The sequence below is a fragment of the Doryrhamphus excisus genome, chromosome 14 (assembly GCF_030265055.1).
Source record: "Doryrhamphus excisus isolate RoL2022-K1 chromosome 14, RoL_Dexc_1.0, whole genome shotgun sequence".
In the NCBI taxonomy this organism is placed as follows: Eukaryota; Metazoa; Chordata; class Actinopteri; order Syngnathiformes; family Syngnathidae; genus Doryrhamphus; species Doryrhamphus excisus.
This window is the reverse complement of record NC_080479.1, coordinates 17687452-17705829: the sequence shown is the minus strand read 5'-3', so window position 1 is coordinate 17705829 and position 18378 is coordinate 17687452. Positions and strand designations below refer to the sequence as shown.

Sequence of the window (18378 nt, the reverse complement as noted above, 5' to 3'; positions counted from 1 at the left end):
AGTATAAATGTGACTATAGTCGTGTTTTGTCATGTCTAATAATGCTTTGTTCGTTTTAATGTGAAAAAAATAATTTGTCTACCCACCAACTATATGTGGTTTCTTAAGTTTTTATTATTTGCCGTTTTATTATTATTATTATATTTATTTATTACTGATTGATTTTCTTTATTCTTGATTTGTTTATTTATTTTCCATCTTATTTTGTGCAGAAAAATACAAATTAAGATATTTGAGAACAGTGAACATTTTTCTGTTTTTAATAAATGTGTTTTTTTTTGTTTTTTTTTGGAAAACCTGATGCGGCCCAGCCTTGCCCAGACCCTAGCTCCAGTGGCCCCCAGGTAAATTGACTTTGAGACCCCTGCTTTAGTCATATTATTATAACCGGCTCGAAACCGACCCTAACAATACAGTGGTCATTTCAACCAGACCATTTTAAAATGTAGTAAAAATTATTTTTTTGGTTTTATCTTGTTGAAATAGAGTTTCCTGACAAAGTCAAAAAGCCTTGATGCAATAAACAAATCTTATGTGATTATTTTTATGCATTAAAATGTAAAACGGGTCGATGCCGACCCTAACACAAGAGGAGTGTTAATGACGCTAACCAAGGTTCTACTGTATTTTAAGTTTTCTTAAAGGTGTACCATCTCAAAACTTTTGCCCATAAGAAAGCACAGTCAAATCTTCTTTTTATACGCTCTAGTTTTCATATGATTCGCTTTACATGTCTTGGTTTACATACAATATTGCACCTTAAGAAGTACAGTCCGTTTGCCTTGTAGCCTCGAGTATCGAGTGCCTAAACCAAGCACCCAACGCGTTACTGACTTACTCTCCGTACGTGAATTTTTTTTATTGAGTGCTAAATAAGAAATTTACGAGTGCCAGCACTTTGATAACGAAGTTGAGAACGCCAAAAGTAGAAATGAGAGGAAAAGAACAAACTAGGCTTCAACCGGTCACCAGTATCTTGTAAACATGTAATACAGTCATACACCTTTTTCTTCCAAACAAAGTACTTTCTTTCTTCTCATAGATACAGTATGTGTATTTACAATATATATGCATATAGTATTTAGCACTGTGATTGTTTTCATTAGCTCATGTGCATGCTCCCCTAAACAAAAACGCAGTCGTGGAATCTGCAATTCATACTAACTTTCAAATCAAAGTAACTTTCCAATCAACTTTGGTCCCAGTATTGACCCCTGTGGTACGCCGCGAAGTGCACCCAAGTATGTTTATTAAGTGGCCTTACTCATAATTCCAAACCCACTACCCTGATACTGTGCTGTTATATATTAAGATATTATGATTGATTGTGGGCGGCACGGTGGTCGAGTGGTTAGCGCGGAGATCTCACAGCTAGGAGACCAGGGGTTCAATTCCACCCTCGGCCATCTCTGTGTGGAGTTGTGGGTTTTTTCCGGGTACTCCGGTTCCCTCCCACATTCCAAAAACATGCTAGGTTAATTAGCCAAATTGTCCATAGGTATGAATGTGAGTGTGAATGGTTGTTTGTCTATATGTGCCCTGTGATTGGCTGGCCACCAGTCCAGGGTGTACCACTGCCTCTCGCCCGAAGACAGCTGGGATAGGCTCCAGCACCCCCTGCGACCCTTGTGATGAAAAAGCGGTAGAAAATGAATGAATAAATGAATGTGGGCGAGTGGTTAGCGCGCAGACCTCACAGCTAGGAGACCGGGGTTCAATTCCACCCTCGGCCATCTCTGTGTGGAGTTTGCATGTCTCCCCCCCCCCCCCCCCCCCCCCTCGTGCATGTGTGGGTTTTCTCCGGGTACTCCGGTTTCCTCCCACATTCCCAATAAAACATGCTAGGTTAATTAGCGACTCCAAATTGTCCATAGGTATGAATGTGAGTGTGAATGGTTGTTTGTCTATATGTGCCCTGTGATTGGCTGGCGACCAGTCCAGGGTGTACCCCGCCTCTCCAGCACCCCCCGCAGTAGAAAATGAATGAATAATTGATTGTAGAGCTTATTCATACCGCAAATGTTTGAAACCCAACACAAAACATCCCCAAAAAATATAAATATAAATACCCTTTTGCTCCCTCCCATAGTTGTTATTCTTCCCAAAGACGATGACAAACTTGAAAGTTACGCAGTGCTGCCTTGTGATGCAGGAGAGGAAGTCTTGTTCGGAGACGTGGTTTCCACATCATGCAGAGATATAGGAGGAGTTAGCGGGGGTCGGCACAGACAGTTTCCAGTTGGAACAGGCTGAGGTGTTTTTGGGAGAGTCAGTGGTCACACGTCATAAAGGTGTACCTGGTGCTCATGTCTAGCTGATGGCCGGACTGTCTGTCTGGGAGTCGGGCACCTCCGGGGGGTCGTCTGTGCTGGTGCTGGTGGAGACTTGAGTGGGAAAACCGTGCGATGATGCTGTCGCCGCCTGAGACTCCGTGCTCGGACCTGACTTCTCCTCGGACTGCGCGGTCGGCGTGAGGTGCAAGGAGCCTGGGAGTTTGACAGGGCAGAACGCCGAGCCGGTTGGGATGAAGTTGACCTTGTTCTTGTCCGGGCAGGAGAAGAGGGGGGTTGATGCTGACGTGGACTGCCGGGAGCTGAAAAAAATCAAGTGCAGTGTGACTGGCAATAACGTGTGCTCCTAAATCCCTTACTGCTGTTTAACCATATCTGAATATTTACATATTTACAGCAACGGATTTGAATATTCTGGCCTTGGGCGGCAGGGAGAAAATTAAAATTAAAATTAAAATTAAAATTAAAATTAAAATTAAAATTAAAATTAAAATTTAAAATTAAAATTAAAATTAAAATTAAAATTAAAATTAAAAAATAAATGTAAAAAACTTAAATTATATTAAGAAAGCAGGAAGTGAACAAATGTAACAGTTACTGATTGTAAAAGTACCAGATGTAGGGGTAGGATTTAATAAGCTTTGCTTCTTCCTACTCCTTTTGGACATGTGGAACTATGAATTGATTATGGGATGCATTCAATTGTAATCTGATGCATGTTCAAATGAAATTAAACCATTACCATTACTAATTAACATAACATGTTTTTGGAATGTGGGAGGAAACCGGAGTCCAAATAAAAATAGAAGTAAAAATAAAAATTTAATTAAAATAATTAAAAAATGTAAAAACAAATACATGAAAAATAATAAAATAATAATAACAATAATAAAAATTATAATAAAAACCAAAAAAACAAAAACTTAAACTGTATTAGGAAAGCAGGAAGTGAACAAATGTAACAGTTACTGATTGCATGTTCAAATGAAATTAAACCATTACCAATTAACATAGCATGTTTTTGGAATGTGGGAGGAAACCAGAGTACAAATAAAAATAGTAGTAACAATAAAATTAAAATAATTAAAAAAATTTAAATGTAAAAAAAAATAATAATAATAAAAAATAAAAAATAATAATAATGATAAACAAAAAACAAAAAGAACAGGAAGTGAACAAATGTAACAGTTAGTGATTGTAAAAGTATGGAGGGGTAGGGTTTAATAAGCTTTGCTTCTTCCTACTCCTTTTGGACATGTGGAACTGGGAACTGATTATGGGATGCATTCAATTGTAATCAGATGCATGTTCAAATGAAATTAAACCATTACCAATTTTTAAAAATTTAGATTTCAATTCAAGTACCTCATCTCCTCGAAGGCTTTAATCTTCTCACAACCTTCAGGTGGCTCTCGCTTGAACATGTAGCTGTTGTTGGGTTTAGGCGAGGAGGCGAATTTGGGTAGCGGCGAGCTACTTTCACCGTCTGTAAACAAAAAAAAATCATATTTTCAACTTGGCGTTCGGTGGGAAACTGGTTCTTGGAACATTGGAACGTCATCTCCGTGGTGGAGAAGGAGCTTGTGCGGAAGGTTGAGACTTTCTGATTAGACATAGCCGGATTCACCTCCACTCCCAGTTCTGGTTCTGAAACAAAACTCCTAGAGACGGGGCTGGAACTGTAAAAACTGTACTTCTTGAGTCGTTCAGGATCACGTTGTACCAGAACCTGAAGGACAGCATGCTACTAGAACATGATCTCAGTTTTCGAATTTAGAACGACCGAAACAGGATGTTTTTGACCTTTATCGGGATCGTCCAGTAGATCCTCTGTGGAGTAGGGACTGCTGTCATGTGATCCGGGTGGACAAGCAGGTGAAGGGCAAGGTGACAAGCTGGAGCAACTGCTGGACCGCCCAGGACCTGAGGGAGTTTGGGTGTCCATTCCCCGGGAGCTGCTGCTGCGCTGCTGGGGTGGGAAGGGCGCCCTGCGACCGTCGGGAACCTCTAGGGACTACGTTCCATGTGAAGGACAGCATAGTTGTTGAATAAATCAGTAAATATATCAAATATAAATCAAAAATATGTACATGTCGCACCTTCAGCTCCTCCTTCTCTCCGTTGTCTTTAATAAAGACCTTCTCCAGCTCGTGGTTGATGCCCTCCATGCTGCTGGGTACCCGAGATATGGAGGGCTTTGGCACCGTGATGTTGGACAGTGGCATCTGGGTTGACTTCGACATGGACAAGTGCTGAAGACGGAGAAGCAGCTTTTTGAATATATGAATATGACCTCACAAGGGTCACAGGGGGTGCTGGAGCCTATCCCAGCTGTCTTCGGGGCGAGAGGAAGGGTACACCCTGGACTGGTGGCCAGCCAATCACAGGGCACATATAGACAAACAACCATTCACACTCACATTCATACCTATGGACAATTTGGAGTGGCTAATTAACCTAGCATGTTTTGGGGGAGAACATGCTAACTCCACAATGAGAATTGAACCCACGTCTTCCCGATCTCCTAACTGTGTGGCCTACCTGCTAACCATTCGGCATGTTTGTGTATTTGTTTATACACCTTTTGAGTATTAAGTTGCAGTGTGATGAATCGAGTGCTGTTAGCAAAGTGTTTGTTCTCAGTAAGACATTCACACTCACATTCATACCTATGGACAATTTGGAGTGGCTAATTAACCTAGCATGTTTTTAGGGAGAACATGCAAACTCCACAATGAGAATCGAACCCACGTCTTCCCGATCTCCTAACTGTGTGGCCTACCTGCTAACCATTCGGCATGTTTGTGTATTTGTTTATACACCTTTTGAGTGTTAAGTTGCAGTGTGATGAATCGAGTGCTGTTAGCAAAGTGTTTGTTCTCAGTAAGACATTCACACTCACATTCATACCTATGGACAATTTGGAGTGGCTAATTAACCTAGCATGTTTTTGGGGAGAACATGCTAACTCCACAATGAGAATCGAACCCACGTCTTCCCGATCTCCTAACTGTGTGGCCTACATGCTAACCATTCGGCATGTTTGGGGCATGTTTGTGTATTTGTTTATACACCTTTTTGAGTATTAAGTTGCAGTGTGATGAATCGAGTGCTGTTAGCAAAGTGTTTGTTCTCAGTAAGACATTCACACTCACATTCATACCTATGGACAAGTTGGAGTGGCTAATTAACCTACCATGTTTTTGGAATGTGGGAGGAAACCGGAGTACCCGGGGAAAAACCAGAGAACATGCGAACTCCACACAGAGATGCCCGAGGGCGGACTCGAACTCTAGTCTTTTAGCTGTGTGGCCTGCGCGCTAACCACTCGACCGCTGTGCAATAGTTTTCATAAATTACAACTGTAATTCTTTTATTTTTAATGGTATTACAACGTAATAAAAAAATGTGATTTCTCTTTAATACTTCAACTTTATGCCTCAAAAATAATTTTATTTTTCTTCATAATATTTCACGATTATCTGAAATTATAATTGTTCTTAGATTATTACTTTTTTCTCTTAATTGAATTTATCTTAAAATTACTGATTATTTTTCAATATTTTTGTTTTAGATTTCTTGTTAAATTACATTTTTACAATGCCAATAAAAAGCGTGCTGCAAATGGTCCTAGAGCCGCATTTTGGACACCCCTCTGCTTGGTAAACGAAAAATGTATTTTGAAAAAAGCTGCACCATAATGATTATTAGTGGTATACACGGATATATCATGATCATTTTGGTTAATAGTCGTTGACGTGGATACGTCCCTGAGGTCCCCGGGTCGGTCTCCGAGCTGTGAGGTCTGCACGCAAACCACTTCTCCACCGTGCAGCCCTGAAAAATGTACTATTTCTGGGAATGTTTCAACCTCTGGCATGTTTCCACAGACCGTGTAGCAGTTCATGAAAATGGTGAGGGTAGCTAAAGAATTACACTAGCATAGCTATGCGATGCTAAAGTGCGAACATTCGACATCATGCTAGGTTAACCTATTCCCTGATAGAAAATTACACGATCCCGCATCTGTAACTGACTTAATAGACTATTAGTTACAGACAGAACTCCTGGGTTTCATTTAAAATGTATCTGTGGCGTCTCAGAAGACAAAAAACAACAAAATGAATGAATGGATTAATTGTTACTCGTCTTTTATGTAGGGGTCTGATTATTCGCTTAACGCAGCGACAAAGTCCAAAATTTGGCTTCACAGATCCCTCTTGTTACATCTTCTTCCTTAGTGGTCTGCCATAAATAAATTAAAGTAAGTGAAACAATAATGTAATAAAAAAAAAAGTCAATTTTGCATAATACCAAAGAATACCAATCTGACCAATTGTAACATAGTAGGCGTGGTCAGGGGAGGAGTCTGCATAATCTTGCCAAGAGGAGAAGAAGGCAGATTTACCATGTAAATGATTGTATGATTTATGGAATATGTAATTTTTTTACCACTGGAGTTAAATATTAAAATAAAATAAATAATTTTATTATAATAATTTTTATTATTATTATAACAATAATAAAATAAAAATAATAATAATTAAACAATTAAAAAAATAAATTATAAAGAAAAAAATATTATTAAAAAATAAAGAAATTCTTAAAAATCTAAACAAAATTATATTTTATAAATTATATAAATATTTAATTTATTTATAAAATTATATTAAATATAATTATATTATATATTTTTATATTTTCTTCTTCAGAATCGGTAGTCAATATGCATGCTACCAATTTAATAATAAATAAACCAGTGGTTTGAGTCCATAATGCCTCAAAACAGTCACTGATGTACTGTATCGATGCTGAATTGTTATTATACCCGCAGACATGTTTATGAACATGCACTGTCCCTGCCACTTTTTAAGCTATGCTATGAAGGAAATACATGAATATGGTTTGCAGAAGACGGCCTGCGTGTTTATTTCCACACTCCACTCGGCCCGATGTTGTCATAACTGAACACTTGCCTGCTGACCTCGACGATGAAAAACAACCACAATGTGACAAGCTGCACCATCATCATCGCATCGAAGATACGTGTCATTACAAAATAATATCTAATATTGTAAACACGCACCAATATCCACCGCTCAGTATCTCATCATAATTATTTAAACCGCTATTACAGCGTAACAAATGTTATTTCTTATGTGTTTGACCCAATTATATCGTCATTAGCTAATCAGCAGGACTAGTCAACACGATATGAGCGAAGCTATCGCGGCGAACCAAAGTCCCTCAATAAAACGTCATTTCTACATTCGCTTCCTTAATATTCAGTCAAGTAGCGTTATGAATTTCATACAACGTCATTCTCGAAGTTTGTATGTTTTACTTTACAAATCGGCTTCCTTGAATTTAAGAGAATTTCGGTAGAAAAATAATGCGGTGACCTACTTGTGCTGTTATTTCCAATGCCCTCTCATCAAAACAAAACACGGCGCTTGATGACGAAGGCTGGGAAAGCATTCACGAAAGAGCGATTTTTTGGGTAATTTTAAATTAGGTGATAGTTTATAAATTCGCCGAATACAAGGTAAGGGGATTATTATTATACACACGATGAAGTGTCGCTTAAAAACTCATCTACGCTTCACAAACGTAAACTACGCTTCAATTGCCAAATTTCCTTAGCAAGTTTGGTATGACAGTAGCTAAACCTAGCATTTGTGCTATCAGTACTATGATGGCTGCGTCGAAAGCTAGCACATCAAATAATAAACCAAATATTACATTCAGTCTTACCTAAAGATTATGGAATGGATTATGGAGATTATGGAGCGCTCCTGCTATCCGGATGGGGTCTCTCTGGTCCAGCCAGGTGTCCGAGCTGCCTCCACCCGGGCTGGCGGGACTGGAGCTAAGAGGCGGAGGACCTCCAGCGTTCTTCCCGGAGACAGACGAGGATGACGGGGTGATGGTGGCTTGTGCTCCGGTGGTACCGAGGATGCGACGGACCTCAGGGACGTTTCCACGTTAACGACTATTAACCAAAATTATCATGACATATCCGTGTATACCACTATTAATTATTATGGTGTAGCTTTTTTCATAATTAATTTTTCGTTTACCAAGAGGAGGGGTGTCCAAAATGCGGCTCCAGGACCATTTGCAGCACGCTTTTTATTGTCATTGTAAAAATGTAATTTAACAAGTAAACTAAAACAAAAAAAATTGAAAAATAATCAGTAATTTTAAGATAAATTCAAACTATTAAGAGAAAAAAAGTAATAATAATCTAATAACAATTATAACTTCAGATAATCGTGAAATATTATGAAGAAAAATAACATTTTTTTAGAGGCATAAAGTTGAAATATTAAAGAAAAATCTTATTTTTTATTAAGTTGTAATACTATGAAAAATAAAAGAAATACAGTTGTAAATTATTAAAAATATTGCACTGCGGTTGAGTGGTTATCGCGCAGGCCACACAGCTAGGAGACTCGAGTTCGAGTCCACCCTCGGGCATGTCTGTGAGGAGTTTGCATGTTCTCCGCGTGGGTTTTCTCCGGGTATTCCGGTTTCCTCCCACATTCCAAAAACACCACTATTAATCATTATGGTGTAGCTTTTTTCATAATTAATTTTTCGTTTATCAAGCGGAGGGGTGTCCAAAATGTGGCTCCAGGACCATTTGCAGCACGCTTTTTATTGGCATTGTAAAAATTTTATTTAACAAGAAAACTAAAACAAAAAAATTAGAAAAATAATCAGTAATTTTGAGATAAATTCAAACTATTAAGAGAAAAAAGTAATAATAATCTAATAACAATTATAACTTCAGATAATCGTGAAAAATTATGAAGAAAAATAACATTATTTTTAGAGGCATAAAGTTGAAATATTAAAGAGAAATCTTATTTTGTATTAAGTTGTAATACTATGAAAAATAAAAGAAATACAGTTGTAAATTATTAAAAATATTGCACGCGGTCGAGTGGTTATCGCGCAGGCCACACAGCTAGGAGACAAGAATTCGATTCCACCATTAATGTCATTAATCCATTCCAGAAGGTCCGACTCAAACCAAAACAGACTCTTAACCAAAGCATCTGTTCCAATCTGTTCCAGACAACACAAAACACATTATATAGACAATAATTATAGTTTTGCATGGCGGTTTGCTTTTAAAATACTGTCAATTTTTTTGGCCCACCTTGTATGATGCATTCAAAGACATTGTGAGGTGTCGGTAAAGAAGGAATTACTGTACAGAATAACAACAAAGTCTCCCAATGACTCTTATTATGTCTATTATATTGGGTTATATGAGTGCAGAGGTGACTATAGGGGTGTTACTTAATGTCTAGAGGGCTCTAATAATTATATTTAGAAGGTGGTTTCCTATGAGCCAATGATGAAAATATTCCATTTTAATATAAGGAATTCTATGTAGAGGCTGCATGGCGGACTAGTGGTTAGCGCGCAGACCTCACAGCTAGGAGACCAGGGTTCGATTCCCTCCTCGGCCACCTCTGTGTAGAGTTTGCATGTTCTCCCCGTGCATGCGTGGGTTTTCTCCGGGTACTCCGATTTCCTCCCAAATTCCAAAAACATGCTAGGTTAATTAGCCACTCCAAATTGTCCATAGGTATGAATGTGAGTGTGAATGGTTGTTTGTCTATATGTGCCCTGCGATTGGCTGGCCACCAGTCCAGGGTGTACCCCATCTTTTGCCCGAAAACAGCTGGGATAGGCTCCAGCACCTTCAGAGACCCTTGTGAGGATAAGCGGTAGAAAATGAATGAATGAAACTACAAATTAGACGGTTTGTTTAGACCTCCATTGGTTTGCTTTTACCATCTTTAATGTACAATATTTTTATGTATGAAATGTTTCCTGTACATATTACCGTATTATTAAACAGATTATAGTACGTAAATATTGACACATGTAAACATCATAAATCAGTGGACATAAAGTTTATGATAAATATTTTGTGCTTTTGACTTTGACTTTGTCTCCCAATAACAATAACAAACAAAATATATAAGGCACATTGGGTTAATATGACAGTGATTCATCAGAAAGATCGAATATAAAATGTATTATTTGACAATTGTTGTGTGAAGATTATATTTCACTGCACTCCAAAGAAAAGCTGTAACAATGCAAGAAAGACTAATCTAAATAATGATTTCTCAGGAAAACAAAATTTGCATAAATGACGCTTATGCATTATGAAGGACAGCTTTCTCTAAACTGAAGTCATACTGGAAATAGGCCAGGTTGGAGTTCATGTCTTTGGACAGCAGTACATCTGGAATATAAGACAACCCCGCCTGCATTGCTTGCACATGAGGAGACAACGTAAAGGGGACGTCCCCGAGGAGATCTGGTACAGGTGACGCAGCCTCTACGACTGACGACACCACCGCCGCCGCCGGTAGGGACGTGCTTGATACGGAGAAATGGTTTTCTCTTGGTTGCACTTCAGGTGGACGTGACTGTAAAAAAAAGTACAAATCATTAGTATCAGTCAAATACTGCTTGTTATTCCACAGTGGCTTTCGGATAATTGTGACGCAAGTCTTGGAATTCTGTGGTCTTCATCCTCCATGATGTCCGAATAACTCCCATTTTAGTTTCATCAGTCCAGAGAACCTGTTGGACAGCCCTAACCTTTTAATACCACTTGAAAATAACATAACCAGGGGCTATTATTGAGTTGTGTTGACTCCTACAGAGCAGCTACACATGATAAAGCAGAAAGCTTTCTAGATCTTCCAGACTCTGCGCCTCTTCCTGCAGTGTGTTTCCATGGATTTTTAAATGTCGGATTTTAACATTGTATCGTAAATCCACATTAACTGAGTACACAGACAACTGCTTTTGTTTGATTACTTCAGTCCGTGACAAAAAATGTAAAAAAAATACACCCCAAAAAAAATACATTAGGAAAGCAGGAAGTGAACAAATGTAACTTTTACTGATTGTAAAAGTACCAGATGGAGGGGTAGGATTTAATAAGCTTTGTCTGTGGAATCAAACTATGGGATGGTATTGACACTTAAGTCATTGGATGGTCATATCACCTCGTACTTCGGTACGGGACAAAAAATAAAAATAAAAAAATAAAACATTTTTTTACAAAATAAAAAAATTATTAATTAAATTTAAAAAATAAAGATTAATTAAAAACTTTTTAAAAAAATTAATCAAATAAAGTTAAAAAAAACACAAAAAAACTATATATATATACTTTATATTAGGAAAGCAGGAAGTGAACAAATGTAACAGTTACTGATTGTAAAAGTACCAGATGGAGGGGTAGAGTTTAATAAGCTTTGCTTCTTCCTACTCCTTTTGGACATGTGGAACTGGGAACTGATTATGGGATGCATTCAATTGTAATCTGATGCATGTTCAAATGAAATTAAACCATTACCATTACCAATTAACATAGCATGTTTTTGGAATGTGGGGGGAAACCGGAGTACAACATAAAATAAATAAAAATAAAAATAGTAGTAAAAATAAAAATTCATTATTATAAATTAATTATAAATGAATTAAATTAAATAAAATTAAAAAAATTAAAAATAAAACAAAAAACAAACAAAAAAAACAACTTAAATTATATTAGGAAAGCAGGAAGTGAACAAATGTAACAGTTACTGATTGTAAAAGTACCAGATGGAGGGGTAGGATTTAATAAGCTTTGCTTCTTCCTACTCCTTTTGGACATGTGGAACTGTGAACTGATTATGGGATGCACTCAATTGTAATCTGATGCATGTTCAAATGAAATTAAACCATTACCAATTACCATTACTTCAGCAAAATAAACATAGTTAAGACACTGAAATTGTTACTTACAGGTTGCCCTTCTGACTATTCAACACGGCCAAGTAACGTTGGAAAGGCAACACTTTGGTGAATAGTCCAGTTTTGTATTGGCTGGTAATCAGAAACTCCAACCACTTCTGCCTGATGCTTGCCTCGTTAGGAACGCTAAACAAAATGAGCTTTCCCTTACGCCCGAAAAACCATTTCCTGGGAGCCATTGTTAATGCTTTGAAATGAGCTATGCATAGCGGGGTGAGCGCTGGCCTACAGTGTATCTGGGCATGCCCATATAAGGAAGTGCGGGTTGCACTGTGTTATTACTAGGGGTGCCAAAAGATGTTACAGGATTAAAGCATGACATGATTTCTGGGTGGGTACTCGGTGTGGAAGACTAATAAATGAATTAATCACATAATTAATGAAAATTAACTTGTGTCTGTTTTCCTCGTCAGAGAAGAACAACAGCATGAATGAAGTGAGCCCTTTTGCCAGTCATACAGGTGGGTGGAGGCAGAGCCCGTAGAATACACACAAAGTGTTACGAAATAGAAATTATATTTATAGATTGCAATCCCGTCTATCGTCTCATCTCACGAACAGGGTGTCTTGTGACCCGCCTTGTGTTTACAGCAGTTTAAAGCTCAGAAGGACCAGTAAAAAGCCGACCTTTGATGGCTGGACAATGACATTTGTCGAAGGTTGCGCAATGTTCATGGATTGCATCTTCTGACGCTGCTCTTCGACGGTTTCTCCTTCAAAGATAAAAAAAACATTTCTTTGAGATCTCGGGAACCATGCTAAAGATGTCACATTCAAGAGCTAGCATAAAAAAACTAACTCCTTTGAAGTACTGGCTACACACGTTTTTAAACAAACAAAACAACAGTTTAAAAAGGTAACTGATCATTTAATAATCACGAATTACAGCATTATTAAAGATACTATGAAAAAGTTTACTTAAGGCTACAATGCGTATGCGTATAAATGCGTAATAACTCATTCTATTGCTTACCAATGATAACAAATCCGCCATCAGATTCCCTTTCTGGTTGCTTCTTTGAATCTTTACGTAAACCCAAGAAAGACAACATGGTCGCCCTGTGTAAAAAAAAAAAAAGTTGAGTATAAAATGATTGGAAATGACATATTGACGACAGCTCAATGGCGGAAATTACGTACAGCGTAACAGTAGACGAGGTTCACTGTGGTATTTTATAGGAAAAATCCGGACATTAAAAGTAGCGTTCGTGTCGGTGGTGCCTTGTTATAAAGTTCTGGATGCCATTAGAGTCGTAAACACCAATTACGTCTTGTCTTGACGTAAAATAGTAGACGGTTATTGTCAATAATTTCAACAAGTTGTTTATTTACAGGTCATCACATTTGCTGTGGTGCCTTGTTGTGTGTTGTCCGTGTAGAAACATGCACTGTCACTATTTTCGTATCAAACACATGATAACAGTCGTGTTTTGTATGTGAAGGCATTTTTACATGTGTTATTATTTCTGGATTTTATGTATTGATGACATTGTATTGATGATGAAACAATCATTACAGTAATTAACTGAGAATTATTTACCAACATTTCATGTCAAATCACATACCCCGGAAATAAATCCTTCCGGACAGCGGATATGTTGTCAGATGTCATTTGGGTATGTTTTATTATATCACCGAAGTGGGCTGCAATGTGGTTGCTTCGCTTTAAACGTAAGCTTCCCGCCCGCGCGGGACACTGTGTAACATAAAGCAAGCAATACATATTTTAGCGCGGGAGCTTGGGTTTGTGTTGCTTCAGTATTCGCCATTATAGCTCGCAAACAAGATGTCGACTGTACTGGATGTGCCAAAGCCTCGAATTAACTGTTCGATGTTGTCGCGGTATATTAACAAACCAGTGTGTTTCGTCGGGCGTGTTGAAAAGGTTATTGTTGTGTGATATATGATACTGTAGACTGAGTATAAATGTTTTGCTTATTTTCTTCGTTAGGTGCACCCAAGTGGGAAAGCGTTCACTGTTGCCGACGGAGAAGGACAAATTGCCACAGTAGAGCTAAATGAACCCGTGAGTATTGTAGTATTATTCTCTTTTATACATGTTGTTGTGTGTAAAGCTGATAAATTACCTCGGACATCTTTACTTACACCTTTATTGAAACAACTTGGTCGAGTAGTGGTACCATTGGTTTTTAATTCACTCAATATTTGATACCGGTTACAGCAACAATAAAACTATTTTTGGCTATATAGGAAAGCTATATATAGGAAATATCACATTTAGCAGTGAAGGTTTCGTTGCACTACAGCGTAACCACTACGCATGCGTTATGTTCAACTGGCTTCATTACCCCAGCTATACCGGAAACACGATCGGTTCTGCGCATGCGTGATATTCTTCCTGCTAATGTTAATCACAGCAATTCCAATGCAATTTAACATGGCAACAGGCTCTTGGTAATGAAGCAAGACATTTAAACATTTAATCGAGGTACCTGAATTACCGAACATGTGGCTTTTTTTTGTGTGGGGGGGTCACTTAAATGCCCCTACCATCATAAAGGATCAAAATTGTATCTTTGAACATGTGAAAGGATCTCCTTTAATGAAATGGACAGTGATACTTAAGCAGTAAGGCACACTAATTATTGACACGCTCCTCTTACATTTAAGAGCGCTAAATGAACCCCACATGAGCAGCTCTTGGCGACGGAGGCAAGGAAAAACTCCCACTAGGAAAAACCCTCCAACCCAACCGTGGCTCTGTGGGGTGGCGGCCTTTTTTGGAAGATTGAAGTTCTTCTCAGATACAGTGCCCTTGCCGGGAAGTGGAGATGTAAATGATAGCGTTTCTTTTTATCTTCCAGCTTGGAGAGGAGCTGTGTGGAATTGTGGAGGTGATTGGAATGGTGTCCAACAAAGGAGCTGTCATGGCCACCACCTTCAACATGCTGCGAGAAGAGAAGGACATTTCTTTCGGTAGGTCCTCTTACAGGGTCTCCTCGGGGGTCTTTAAAAAGTCTCAATTCCAATCATTTCAATTTAAGTCTTTAACCGTCCTCTTATGTTAACGGGTCGGTTTTGACCCATGTATTAAATCAGCTATAAAATACACTAAAAACAATAAATTACCATCAAATTTGCTTCGCATGTCTTGGTTACCTTCTTAGGCTTCCTCATGCATGAAAATATTGGTTTTAATACTTTTGGTGTGGGCATGTAGGCCTTTTTTTTGTCACTATACCCCACGATTTCAATTTCCAAAAATGGTAAAATGAACGTCAAAAGAATCATATTAATAAATTGAAGGTTCTTTTGTTACCTGGCTATTACTGAGGGCTCTTAAATCAATTAGTTTTATTTATTTTCTCATTTTAGTATTAATCACTAAAGAAACATCTATGGTGTTCGGGTGAATTATGACCCATATATATATTAATGTCAAGAAAAGGTAGAAAAAGTTATTGTTTTCAGCAACAGAACTTTAGTATAAACTGAAATAAAAAAAAAGTCAGAACAGGTCCAGATCTTGGTTCACTGTACTTGTTGCCATTCTTTCCATGATCCAAATTGTAAATGTGAAATCAGCCAATCAAATGAGTGAATTCACGTCACATGTATATTGGAAAAAAAACGTTCAAAATGAGAATCCCCTGAAGCTTACATGATGAGAAGAGGAGCTGGTTGTCATTGTGTTGGCTAATTGTACACTTATGATTACGGTTGTGGCTCAAAATATTACTTTATAGTCATATTATTATTATTATAACCGGGTCCAAACCGACCCTAACAATACAGTGGTCATAATTTCAACCAGGCCATTTTAAAATGTAGTAAAAACTATTTTTTTTTTGTTTTATTTTGTTGAAATAGAGTTTCCTGACATAGTCAAAAAGCCTTTATGCAATAAACAAATGTTATGTGATTCTTTTTATGCATTAAAATGTAAAACGCAAGAGGAGGGTTAACTCTTTCAGTCCCAGCCATTTTTCAAAAGACGATGCCTTTGGTGGCGGCCATTTTAGACAATTTTGAAATCAGAAAAAAAGTTTGTTTCTAGCTTTTTCCAGTCTTTAGTAAACATCGGTAAGTTTAAGGAAGATACAGTAAACCTCAGATATATCGGATTCAATTGTTCCCACTGGTTTTGTCCGATATAAACGAAATCCGTTATATGCGTATACCGGAAAATGTCCGTTTTACGCATATATCGGATTTATATCCGGTATATGCGTAAATGGGATTTTATCCGTTATAAAAAGGCACTTCCTTGACTATGTTTCCAATGTACCTGGACGTGCAGGCAACGCTGCAAACGCTGCAAATGACGTCGTATAGCGGCCTGTCACGATTCGGCGAATCGGAGCGCCACGATGCGGCCATCCGATATATGCGAGGGAAATTTAATGGAAATGCATTGGAACGGGACTGGAGATTTTGTCCGAAATAGGCGAAATCCGTTATAAAAAATCCGATATATGAAATTAATTTTTATTGGAAATGCATTACAGAAAAATCGGTTCTTTTTTTTTTATCTGTCCGTTGTGAGCGAATTTCCGATATATCCGAGTCCGATATATCCGAGGTTTACTGTATCACTTCCTGACTACAAAAGGGAGTGCGTTACACTCCTTCCCACTCTCTCACTTCCTGCTTCCTGTTATGTGTTTTTACATACAAAAGATCCATGCTGAGTTCTTATAAAATGCACTTCTGCCACGTTGTAGCCATTTTTACCACTTAAACCAGCTTTAAAAATGACATATTTTACTGTGCAATTGTCTCATCAGCTCTTTTTGCCTCTTGGATTAAAAAAAAAAACATAAGAGATATAAATACATCTTTGCGATCGGGCATTCAGGTTTTTAAAAACATATAAATACAAATTCTAAAATTCTTCAAAAATCTCATCAAATGTCTTGAAATATGAATGAACATGACCTCTACATAAAATAAATGCATAACGTCTTGCTATATATATATATATATATATATATATATATATATATAATGTCCCAAATCGCCTATCCACGTGTCCCAACCACTTGTGATCATGTTCTGTCTACATGTCCCACAGACTTGGAACTCTACAATGAAGCTGTGAAGGTCATTCACGATTTCCCCCAGCATTATCCTTTTCAAGTGGCTGCAAGCGGATAAACCTTTTTTTTTTTTTTTTGTCGTACACGGAAGAAAATAGTATATGTTTGTCACAAAAGTTTATAATAAACCTTCAAAAATGTCATTGACTTGGCTGCCTTTAATCACCTGCTCTCCAAATTCTCTCATACATATTCTGCTTTTCATTTGCACATTCGTGGTACAGACGTACATACATTTGTAGTACTTTTGGTTGCGGATATATAACAAGTATACAGAAAATACAGTCAGCATTATGACATGAGCAGCTTGATACCACTGAAAATGAGGAGCAAAATATCAAACGGCCAGCAGGGGTCAGTGTTAATCAAAGTTAACACTCATTTTTAAGGTCAGGAGAAATGTCATCCATTCCACCAAGTCACAAGAAAATACCTCAGAAATTTGTACTCGGCCCCCCAAAGAAGACTTTAAGTGTGTATTATATATTTTATATTTGTGTTTAGCTTATGCACCACAGGAAGTACTCAGTGATGCTAACATGCACAAGTCTATATTATGTGTCTATATATGTTATTTCATGTCTAGAGAGCTCTAATAATTTTAGAACAGGGGTCTCAAACATGGGCCCGCGGGCCAAATGTGGCCCGCAGGACACTAGTTTGAGGCCCCCCCCTTGATATGAAAGTTTAATGTTAAGTTTGATATGGATGCTGTATGATATCATGTACCCAGAAAAAAATATTAATGTTCATGTTAAAGTTTAAATAACTGTTAATAGTTATCCTCCCTATCCGTGTGGAAGTGGTAAGTTTTTGGCTATTTAAGTTTAAAGGAAATAACTTGAAGGCTACCGTTTAGGTCGCTAGCTCTGTAGTTTGCGAGCATGTGTCTCAAGACCCTGCAGTTGCGCAATATGTTGTAAATAAAAAAAAAAGTATAAATGTGACTATAGTCGTGTTTTGTCATGTCTACAGGGCTCTAATAATGCTTTGTTCATTTTAATCTGAAAAAAAATCATTTGTCTACCCACCAACTATATGTGGTTTCTTAAGTTTTTATTATTTGCTGTTTTATTATTATTATTATATTTATTTATTACTGATTGATTTTCTTTATTCTTTATTTGTTTATTTATTTTTCATCTTATTTTGTGCAGAAAAGTAAAAATTAAGATATTTGAGAACAG

At 37.6% G+C, this 18378-nt stretch overlaps 3 protein-coding genes across 3 annotated transcripts; 1 reads left to right on the top strand and 2 right to left on the bottom strand.

Moving 5' to 3' along the window:
- Positions 1-1779: 1779 nt before the first annotated feature.
- On the bottom strand, positions 1780-8240 carry glcci1a (glucocorticoid induced 1a). Its single transcript, XM_058047706.1, has 5 exons — positions 8046-8240; positions 4391-4543; positions 4095-4305; positions 3657-3777; positions 1780-2593 (listed from the first exon to the last, which is right to left on the bottom strand). The coding sequence occupies exons 2-5, from the start codon at positions 4532-4534 to the stop codon at positions 2311-2313; spliced, it is 759 nt and encodes a 252-aa protein (XP_057903689.1). The 5' UTR covers positions 4535-4543; positions 8046-8240; the 3' UTR covers positions 1780-2310.
- A 1848-nt stretch (positions 8241-10088) lies between these two features.
- Positions 10089-13508, bottom strand: umad1 (UBAP1-MVB12-associated (UMA) domain containing 1). The gene is made up of 4 exons (XM_058047707.1): positions 13272-13508; positions 13105-13190; positions 12759-12844; positions 10089-10750 (listed from the first exon to the last, which is right to left on the bottom strand). Exons 2-4 carry the CDS (start codon positions 13181-13183, stop codon positions 10475-10477), a joined length of 441 nt encoding a protein of 146 aa, XP_057903690.1. The 5' UTR covers positions 13184-13190; positions 13272-13508; the 3' UTR covers positions 10089-10474.
- Positions 13509-13849: 341 nt separating this feature from the next.
- rpa3 (replication protein A3) lies at positions 13850-17331 on the top strand. Its single transcript, XM_058047708.1, has 4 exons — positions 13850-14016; positions 14083-14157; positions 14957-15068; positions 17167-17331. Exons 1-4 carry the CDS (start codon positions 13918-13920, stop codon positions 17247-17249), a joined length of 369 nt encoding a protein of 122 aa, XP_057903691.1. The 5' UTR covers positions 13850-13917; the 3' UTR covers positions 17250-17331.
- The last annotated feature ends 1047 nt before the right edge of the window (positions 17332-18378 follow it).

Excerpts from the sequence above, each read along its gene's own strand:
- glcci1a (XM_058047706.1), bottom strand. The coding sequence starts at position 4,534 with ATGTCGAAGTCAACCCAGATGCCACTGTCCAACATCACGGTGCCAAAG. Across the intron at positions 3,778-4,094 it reads ACTGGACGATCCCGATAAAG|ACGGTGAAAGTAGCTCGCCG; the intron begins GTCAAAAACATC and ends TTTTGTTTACAG. Across the intron at positions 2,594-3,656 it reads AAAGCCTTCGAGGAGATGAG|CTCCCGGCAGTCCACGTCAG; the intron begins GTACTTGAATTG and ends GATTTTTTTCAG.
- umad1 (XM_058047707.1), bottom strand. The coding sequence starts at position 13,183 with ATGTTGTCTTTCTTGGGTTTACGTAAAGATTCAAAGAAGCAACCAGAA. Across the intron at positions 12,845-13,104 it reads TGGCGGATTTGTTATCATTG|GAGAAACCGTCGAAGAGCAG; the intron begins GTAAGCAATAGA and ends TTATCTTTGAAG. Across the intron at positions 10,751-12,758 it reads TCATTGTCCAGCCATCAAAG|TCACGTCCACCTGAAGTGCA; the intron begins GTCGGCTTTTTA and ends TTTTTTTTACAG.
- rpa3 (XM_058047708.1), top strand. The coding sequence starts at position 13,918 with ATGTCGACTGTACTGGATGTGCCAAAGCCTCGAATTAACTGTTCGATG. Across the intron at positions 14,017-14,082 it reads TCGTCGGGCGTGTTGAAAAG|GTGCACCCAAGTGGGAAAGC; the intron begins GTTATTGTTGTG and ends TTTCTTCGTTAG. Across the intron at positions 15,069-17,166 it reads AGAGAAGGACATTTCTTTCG|ACTTGGAACTCTACAATGAA; the intron begins GTAGGTCCTCTT and ends CATGTCCCACAG.